At 40.1% G+C, this 9,985-nt stretch overlaps 1 protein-coding gene across 1 annotated transcript in view; it reads left to right on the top strand.

The window, feature by feature from the left end:
- The first annotated feature begins 600 nt into the window (after positions 1-600).
- GCHFR (GTP cyclohydrolase I feedback regulator) overlaps positions 601-9,985 on the top strand; it is a 65,771-nt gene continuing 56,386 nt past the window's right edge. The window contains exons 1-2 of the mRNA XM_068130163.2: positions 601-1,481; positions 6,495-6,589. Coding sequence (XP_067986264.1) covers positions 1,446-1,481; positions 6,495-6,589 — 131 coding nt within the window. The 5' untranslated portion in view covers positions 601-1,445. The remainder of the gene's footprint in view (positions 1,482-6,494; positions 6,590-9,985) is intronic.

Genomic DNA, 9,985 nt, shown 5'->3' with positions numbered 1-9,985 from the left:
TAATACAAGGTGAAACAGAAACGACTAGATATTTTGAATATTCTGTAACTTTGTCACAATAGTGATTTGCAATTATTTTATCTGCACAATATTAAGCCAGTTTTATGTTATCCGAATGTCAAATAAAAAAGTTAAAACAGAATAAAAATGTCTAGTTCCTTCTGTTTCACCCTGTATATTCTTTCATATATGATTTTGAAACAGGAGGTGAGGTATTATTTTATTTGCTGCAATGTTGACCCATCTTCAAAGCGTTGTCATATGCACAATCACATGACGGTTGATGTTACCATATTCATCTCTATTCATAAACCAGATGGAAAAACGTCAACCTCTGAAAACGAAAATAAGATTAATCAAGTCCAAAATTAAGTCCAAACTTTTAATCCAAAAATATTGCTCGGTTACTAGAAACAGCAGTATGATGGGAAACATCAAGCAATTTCCTTTTTCCTTCAAGGACGTGATCAGCATCCCAAAACGGCACGTTTGAGTGATTCCAGATATAGTGCAGAACTTTCAGAAGGAAATCCACGAACAAAGGGTTCACTGTAAGAGCAATCAGCACGGATAATAAACTTTTCATGATGCTGCAGTTGCAGACGCAGGCACGTGACGCAAACGATGTGGCTGGGTCCGAAGTTCACTCCACCTGTTTACTTTTGTCTCCTCTCTCCGTCCTCTCTCCCTCTAGCTGTCTTTTCCCTCTAGCTGTCTTCTGTCTCCAGCTGTCTTCTCCCTCTAGCTGTCTTCTGTCTCCAGCTGTCTTCTCCCTCTAGCTGTCTTCTCCCTCTAGCTGTCTTCTCCCTCTAGCTGTCTTCTCCCGCTAGCGGTCTTCTCTCCCTCGAGCTGTCCTCTACCTTTATCTGTCTTATCCCTCTAGCTGTCTTCTCCCTCTAGCTGTCTTCTCCCTCTAGCTGTCTTCTCCCTCTAGCTGTCTTCTCCCTCTAGCTGTCTTCTCCCTCTAGCTGTCTTCTCCCGCTAGCGGTCTTCTCTCCCTCGAGCTGACCTCTACCTTTATCTGTCTTATCCCTCTAGCTGTCCTTCCCCTCTAGCTGGCCTCTCCCTCTATCTGTCCTCTCTCTCTAGCTGTCTTGTCCCTCTAGCTGTCTTGTCCCTCTAGCTGTCTTGTCCCTCTAGCTGTCTTGTCCCTCTAGCTGTCTTCTCCCTCTAGCTGTCTTCTCCCTCTAGCTGTCTTCTCCCACCAGGTGTCTTCTCCCACTAGGTGTCCTCTCTCCCTCTAGCTGTCTTCTCCCTCTAGCTGTCTTCTCCCACTAGGTGTCTTCAAACTCTAGCTGTCTTCACCCTCTAGCTGTCTTTTCTCTCTCTAGCTATCCTCTCTGTAAACTTCGTGGGAATTACCAACGAGTGATCACTGAGCCAGTGGAACTCCTTCTTCACTGTGGATCTCGCAGGAGCCAAGCGTAACTTCACAAAGGCGTGCCATGCCTTATGTACTGCTCAGCACACAGATTCGTACGGTCAGTGACGCCATGGCTTGATCATTAGGTGTTGGCACGATCGCAAGCCGATCAAGCCACGGCTTGATCATTAGGTGTTTTGAAGCCCACGTCAGTATGTCCAACAAAATGCTATAGAGATGTAGTGCACAATGCTGCATTTACCTTTGAGCTGTGCAGTCTGGGTTTGATTCCTCACTCAACTATAAACTGTCAAAAACTCTTCATAGGCAGGATGTTTCATCTCAAAGTTTTCTGTCCCTCAGCTGGTTCCTGAAAGAGCCGGATACCTTATCCGTCCCCATCTCACAAGGAGGGCATCATTGTTGTTGTTAAAGTAGTAGTTTGTGGTCCAGGTCGTTACCTCCCAAAGAGCAAGATCGTTTTGGTGGTTTCAAAGTTACAAATTTCCACCTGCAAGTCGTACAGAACTTCGGGAATCCGTTTTTGTTGTGATATGTGTGCCTCTGCCATGCATGCTTTGAGCGCGAAATTGCGTCCTCAAATCTGCACGGTTCGGCTTCAGTCTTCAATGGAATGTCATCACTTCATCAGGCAGGTTCATTCATTCCTGGCTGCCAAGTGAAGTTCGTTTCCAGATGTGCCATCCAATGCACAGGGTGGTCCACATGTCTCTTTACCCTGTGTATTTTCTCCAAACACCCCTCAAGGCTCAAAACAAGTTGAGGGAGACCTTCATCCTGCAGTGAAGTGAAGTAGGCTAGTTAGCCCGTCCCACGCGCAGCAGGAGACAGGGTTTTGCAATCACTTTTGTGTGTCTCGTGTATGTATGTGTGTGTATCCAGGCAGTAACTTTTTTTTTTACTATTTGAGCTATCGTCATCAAATTTTCACCAAAGCTTTATTATGATAAACGGAGAAAAAAAATTAATAATATTGTCAAAAGGTTAAAGGTCAGCATTATCTAAAATCATCAATTTTCATCCAATTGACTTGAAATTTGAATTTACCATTTGAGTTTTGTCGTCAAATTTCAACAAAGCTATATTATGAGAATATGAAGAAAGCAAATTAAGAATTTGGTCAAATGGTCAAAGGTCAGCATCACATAAAATTGTCAATTTAAATCCGATTGACCTGAAATTTTAAGAATTTGCAAATTGGGTCACTGCATTGGTTCACCAATCAAAAGTTAGAAGTTTATACATATTTTTTTTAGATCAAAAGGTCAAAAGTGGCATAAAATCATCAATTTTCATTTTGTATTATTGTACACCGCACCTTTCCTATGCCATCTCCAGGCATTGCAAATCGTCATTGCCGGGCACCGAAGGGGGCTCGGCAGTGACGCACGCTGAAAGGGAGTACTCAGTTTTCACTCTGGTTGTTTGTTTGTTTGTTTTCTTGTTTTCTTGTTTGTTTGTCTGGGCGATATCTCAGCCATCCTTTGAGCTAGGAAGCTGAAATTTCGGCACAATAGTGAGCAAGTCCTTTCTCAAAAACATTATTTTTTGTTTTTTGAATAATCAATTAATTGAGGAGTTATTTAATTATTAGCGATTAATTATGTACTTATTTAATTCATCAAATTTCCTTTCTCTTCTGACCATAAACTCAGGCACCTTTTGAGTTAGGAAGCTGATATTTGGACATGCCAATGACCAGGTGATTTGGCTGCAAAGGCTATTTTTGATTTATTAATTAATCAATGAATCTATTAATCGATTAATTATTTAATTATTCGATTTATGACAAAAAAAATTTTTTTTTTTAAGTTACAGATTCTGATAAAATAGTGGTGGTTTATGTGTTCTCTGACCGAATTGATTAATAATTTAATTTTTTTATGATTATTATTTATTTATTTTCATTATTAATCATTTATTTATTTTCTTTCTCATTTGGCCAATATCTCAGGCACCTTTTGAGCTCGGAAGCTAATATTTGGACATGAGTGACCAAGTGATGTGGCTATCAAGGATATTTTTGATTTATTGATTAATCAATTAATCAATTAATCGATTAATTATTTAATTATTCGATTAATTACTAAAAAAAAAAATTGTTTTTCAGTTACAGATTCTGATGAAATGGTGGTGGTTTATGTGTTCTTTGACCGAATTGATTAATAATTTAATTTTTTAATGATTATTATTTATTTATTTTCATTATTAATCATTTATTTATTTTCTTTCTCATTTGGCCAATATCTCAGGCACCTTTTGAGCTGGGAAGCTAATATTTGGACATGACAGTGACCAAGTGATGTGGCTATCAAGGATATTTTTCATTTATTGATTAATCATTTAATCGATTAATTATTTATTGATTAATCAATTAATTATTTATTTTTTTATTAATGACTTATTTAATTAAATTTCTAAAAGATACATCTTCGGATGAAGCACTAGTGGTTTAGTTATGCTATTAGCCAATTGATTAAGAAAATAGTTTGTGATAATCTTTTATTGATTTTAATTATACGATTAATCAATCAATTAGTGTACACCTCTCCTTCCCAATGCAGCCTCAATGAGCTGCACTGCGGTATTGCCGGGCGCCTTAGGCGCCCCGGCAATGCCGCGCTGTAGGATATTTAATTATTTGGCATGGGGGCGGTGTACTTTGAATGTACCTGTACTTGTTTTTAAACCGTTTTCATTATTTTGAGCATACAGAAGAAGAAGACGTCTGAAAACAAACGGACAAGGACGGGCTTTGGATTTTCAGATGCTTTCTAGTTTTATGTTTTTTTTAGGATACATATGAGGATGACAGACATGTAATACTGTTTTTACTCACAACACAAACAAACCTCAGGAACATAAACTGTAAAGGGAATGGTACTTGTTGGCAGCGTAAGTCATTGGTTTCAATCAAGCAGGGAATCCAAATGTGGAGGTTGGCCTTGTCAGAGTCAAAAATATCAGCCTTGTTTTCATTTTTTGGATTACATTTCACACAGAAGGTTGTGATTTTTTTTTTATGTGATTTTTTTTTCTCTTTTAAGCTTATGTACATGATGATGCCACACTTCTCCATTAGCCCAAAATTAGTATACATAACAAAGGAAAAACAAGAAAAAGAGCAATCAGAGATTGCAAACCCTCGCCAGGATGTATTTTCAATGGTTTTTAAGGCTTTTGTGTTAAAGCAAATATGGCGGCGGAACCACGTGACCTATGACGTTATCATTTTTTTTTCTCCACCAATTTATGCTTACAGGACGCTCAATAAATTTCATCTTGATCGGATGAAGTTTTGTACTGGTCGAATTATGACGTCATAATGGAGGCACCTATGACATAATTAACATATTTTATTCCGCATGGAGAGTTCTTTACAATGAGCCATTTCTCAATTTTTTTCTATTCAGCGCTTTCCGAGATATAGAGGTGCAAATTTTTTCGATTTTTCCAAGATGGCGGCCAAACCACGTGACCCATGACGTCATAATTATCATAAAAAATTATGCAGTTGGAGTTGCACCTATGGTGAAAATTTCCTGTCAATCGGACCAACGGTTGCAGTGAAAATCATATTTATTCTGTGCAGACAAACAGACAAACAAGGAGACGTCATGCGTAGCATGATACTTGCAAAATCCCCCCCCCCCCCCCCAAAGTTTTCCATTGATACAGCAAATTGTCCATTTGATGAAGATTAAAATTTACAATCTTGATCAAAGCTTGGGTCAACAGGATGAAAAGTGATGATTTTTCAGATGAAAAATGATGATTTTAGAAGTTTGACCTTGAGTTGACCTTTGACCTTTTGACCTCATAAATAGTTGGTTTCCCAATTCAGTGAGGCAATACACAAATGCTGTTCTATTTTCAAGTCAATCGGATGAAAATTGATGAGTTTTCAGATGAAAATTGATGATTTTGGAAGTTTGACCTAGAGTTGACCTTTTGACCTCAAGAATAGTTGGTTTTCCTATTTATTGACACAATGTGCAAATGCTGTTCAATTTCCAAGTCAATGGGATGAAAATTGATGGTTTTTCAGATGAAAATTGATGATTTTGGAAGTTTGACCTTGAGTTGACCTTTGACCTTTTGACCTCAAAAATAGTACGTTTCCCAATTTATTGACTCGATATGCAAATGCTGTTCAATTTTCAAGTCAATCGGATTTAAAATGGCGATTCTGGAAATTTGACCTCCAGATGACCTTTGACCTTTGACCTCAAAATCAATATGCTTCTCAATTGGGACGACCTAGACAACTTGATGAAGTTTCGTGACGATCGGTTTAGAATTGTGACCTGTAGGCCAGTGACAGACAAACAGACAGACAGACAGACAAACAGACAAACAGACAGAACCACAAACGCAACCGACCAATATACTTGAAAAATCTTCGATTTTGCAAGTAACAAACAGACAAACAAACAAACGGACTCAAATGCAATACCCTCTCCTCTGCCGAGGGTAACTAGATACCTCCACAAGAACAGTTTACGTCATATTCCTAATACTTTGGATATTGCGATATTTAAAAACAATAAGATTTAAAAAACAATCTCAATTTTATATATAGTGCTATTGAGGGTGGTGTGTTATGTGCTGTTAAGATAGCCTAGACTCTAGTGATGTGCACACTCGACTCAGAGCTATAAAATCTAAGTTTGAATCTCGACCCAGCTATAATCGGTCATCGAGGTGTTTTGCATGAAGGTCGAGGCAACAATGTGTGCACAGTCCCTCGGATATTAACTTGGAGCACTATCTGGAAACATTAGTTGGTGGAATTTAAAATATCCCACATTGTTCTTTGCAAAGAGTAGGCAAATTTTTGCTGGCATCCTAAACAAATTACAAATTCCTGGCCAAATTAGATCCAGTTGAATGTCACGCCTGGCCATGAGTGGCTGGCTTTGTGAGACTTGGGCGAAAAGGTTCCCTAGCTGACCCCACAACAAGATCGGAATAATTGGGGTCATTGAATAAGTAGTAGCGGTGTGAATGGTGGTGTTAAGGAATACTGTGTAGTGTAGTTTAATACGTCCTTCGACGTAAACCTGGCATGGAAAGATTGCAATAACACGTGGAGCTTGTTTGGGAACAGGAGACTGGACCCACCGTGGTTGGAGATGAAGCTTCTGACCCTGAACTAATGGACTATCTAGGAGCGACGAAGATACAAGCTCTTGGGAATAACTTGTGAGTATAAAATTTATGTACAAACTTTTAAAAATTATTTAATGGATTCATTTCCAAATGCTGAGATACAAATATTGTTCAAAAGTAAAAACATATTCATTCATTGCAGAAGATGTAACAATTACAAAAAACAATAAAACATCACAGTTTTGTGTTATTACTTATTGTTTATTATTATTATATTATAGTATATTATATTATATTATATTATGTTATATTATATTATATTATATTATATTATATATTACTACTACAACTACTACTACAACAACTACTACTACTACTACTACTACGACTACTACTACTACTACTACTACTACTACTACCACTACCACGCCACGCCATTTTTCTGCTCCTCGAGCCGTGCTATTTTCGACATTTCCTCCTCATCCTCCTCCGTTTTCGTTTGTATTTTTGGTTTATTTGGGTTATCTGAACCGAGTTGGTTCATTTTGTTATTTTATTTTGACGTCCCGTTTGAGTTATTAGTCCTTTTGTGTTCGGGCCTAGCGGCCGCGCCCTTGTGGGACTAGTTTTGCCGCGCCCGATTTGTGGCATATCTCAAAACTGTTTGACTTCCTTGTTTTTGCTTAATGACCCTTGACTTTCTGTGCTAAATTTGCATAGTTTTGGCAATTAAGCCGATAAGTTATTTGCTGAACGCCCGTTTGATTATCCTTTTGAGTTAATCATTAGCATACCGGTACGGTCGCGCTAAAATAAGCAAAAGCTCGCGAACGAGCTAATTGGTATTTTTTTTTTCATTTTCATTTGACGGGGAATATACCGTTAATAGTAATCATGCCTCTGGATGGTACATGGGCAAAAATAGCCGCGACTACCTCTTGTGCAGGTGGGAACCGCCCTGCCCACCCGTTTAAGGTGTTATTTTTAAGGTGTTAAGGAAGCACGGGGTGAGATGCGAGTTGGGACAAATCACCCAAATAGAGGCCTATGTATAAGCACTCGCTAGTGTGGTTGATCCAGCAACGATAGTTGCAGCCTCGAAAATGTATGGACAAGCTGTGCTCTTTCTTAACTCAGAGGCTGCAGCAAACAAGGCCATTGAGAAAGGGATTAGTGTGGGAGGACTCTATGTACAAGTCGAGCCACTCTCAAGTCTTGGTACAAGGATAATTATATCTAATATACCCCCTTATGTGCCTGACAATGTCGTGGTGCCTTTCCTGGAACAACTGGGAGTGTTGAGATCACCCATCAAGCCTGTGTCTTTGGGCTGTCATGAGCCCTCCCTACAACATGTCTGGTCTTTTAAAAGACAAGTCTCCATTGAATTGGGAAAGGATGCTGAATGTGAGGGGTCGTTTGTTATTCCTTTTGATGGAAAGAAATACAGGGTGTTTTATATGACAAACGAACCCCGTTGTTTTGTATGCAAAGCGAAGGATCACAGGAGAGCAGACTGCCCCACTATCATTAAAGAGGTTGCAGCTCCTCAACGCCCAGATCAGCCTCGAGAGGATCCCAGCGTCACTGAAGGTATCTTAAGAGAGGCGGCTGCTCCTTTGTGCTCGAGGGCAGTGGTCCCTCAAGATAGTTCTCTACCAGTTTCTCATCCCATCTCTTCCGCTGCCATAAATCAATGGCAGACAGTGGGAGCAGGGAAGGCAAAGAGAGCACAGAAGAGGAAATCAGAACCCGCAGAGGATGGGACCACGGAACACCCTGGTACAATTGAGGATGACACGGGAAGTAATGTGTCAAAGGGATTCGTAAGGCCGTGTATTCTGAAGGAGAAAAGAGTGGTAACCCAATCTGAAGAAATGGAAGAAGAAGAAGAGGAAACTATTCATCAAACGACAGGATATGGGGAGTCTTCTCTCTCAGATCCACCCAAAGACAGTTTGAAGAATGAACAGGAAGGGAGACCGTCAGGTAGTAAACCCAGCATGGTAAAGACAGACAACCTAGAGGTATCTGACTTGACAGGGCCAAACGATACTATGATGTTGGTTCCTGAGAAAATGCATCCAATAATAACAACTGCAACGAAGCTTCAAAATAAACCAGGGATTGAAACATCTACAAGAGCAGTTCTGAACCGAAGGATTAACACCGAAGTTTCAAAGGATGCTGAAGTAGCATTCATCGGTGGGACAGACAGAGAGAGGGAACCAGACACACAAGCATCAATGAAGTTGCTGGCACTGACTGACATCTCTGGTGATGTCACTTCACTCACTGTTGGCACAGAAAGGGGAATAGTTGAGCACATCTCTATTTTACCACCCCAAAAGTTTGGATCTCCTATACCAACTGAGGAAGAGGCATCCATTCCCACAGGTGAAGCAATGTCCGCCACATCAGAGCCAAAGGAGCGTTCCTCTGCACCAGAAGACTATGCCAAGTCAGCCTTGAGAGACGACATGGCAGAAGACTTGACACATTGTACAAGTTCACCAAAGGAGAAGGATCTTGAACCTCCAGACAGCGATGATGAGGAAAGTATTGGTGATGGGGAAGACTATCAAGGGTCACTGACTGGTTTAGAGACAGACCTACCTGCAGGACACCATTCCTGCATTCCCAGCCAGGAGATACTCGAGTTCCTGGAACAAAGCTTGCATAGCAGGAAGAAAGTGGAAAATGCGCTGAAATGGTGGAAAGATTATGACTTGCTAGTGCATTCCTTGTATGTACTAAGGAGAGAGGGACATAAAACAAGGACTTCAGGCTCGGCCGAACAAGCCCGAGTCAGGAAGTTTCTAGCAAAGTTGTTGAGTTACGGGCCTGAATATAAATTGGTTTAAGATGATGAATTTCACAGAAACAAAACTCTCAATACAATAATGACATCAAACTTACGAATAGGATCATTGAATGTCAATGGCTGTAAGGATGCATTCCGTGTGCACCAGGTATTGTCATTCTGTGTGAAGGAAAAACTTGAAGTAACCTTTCTGCAGGAAACCCACACAACCCCAGAGGCTGCATCACGATGGGAAAACCAATGGGAAGGTTTGGCCTTTTTCAGTCACCTAACGGACACATCTTGTGGAGTGGCTACCTTCTTTTCACCAAAGAGGAAACCTGAAATACTTGTCGTAAAGGAAGCCAGTGTGGGGCGGTTGCTACATATAAAAGCAAAGTTTGAAGAATTTGTTGTCAATTTCGTCAACATTTATGCACCTTGTGTAGGAGTTGCAAGGGGGATTTTCTTCAACCGGTTGCAGAGATTCATGCTCACCTTGCCTGGTGAAGAGTGTGTAATTCTTGGAGGAGACTTTAATTGCACTCTAGACCCCTCCCTTGATCGAATAGGTCAGGAGCCGCATAATCCCTCTGTTAGAATATTACAACAAACCATAACACTGTTAAACTTGAGAGATACTTGGCACATACAACACCCCACAGACAGAACATTCACGTATACGA

This window comes from Myxine glutinosa, chromosome 1, assembly GCF_964187855.1.
Source record: "Myxine glutinosa chromosome 1, kmMyxGlut1.1, whole genome shotgun sequence".
NCBI lineage: Eukaryota > Metazoa > Chordata > Myxini > Myxiniformes > Myxinidae > Myxine > Myxine glutinosa.
This window is presented reverse-complemented; position numbering and strand designations above follow the sequence as displayed.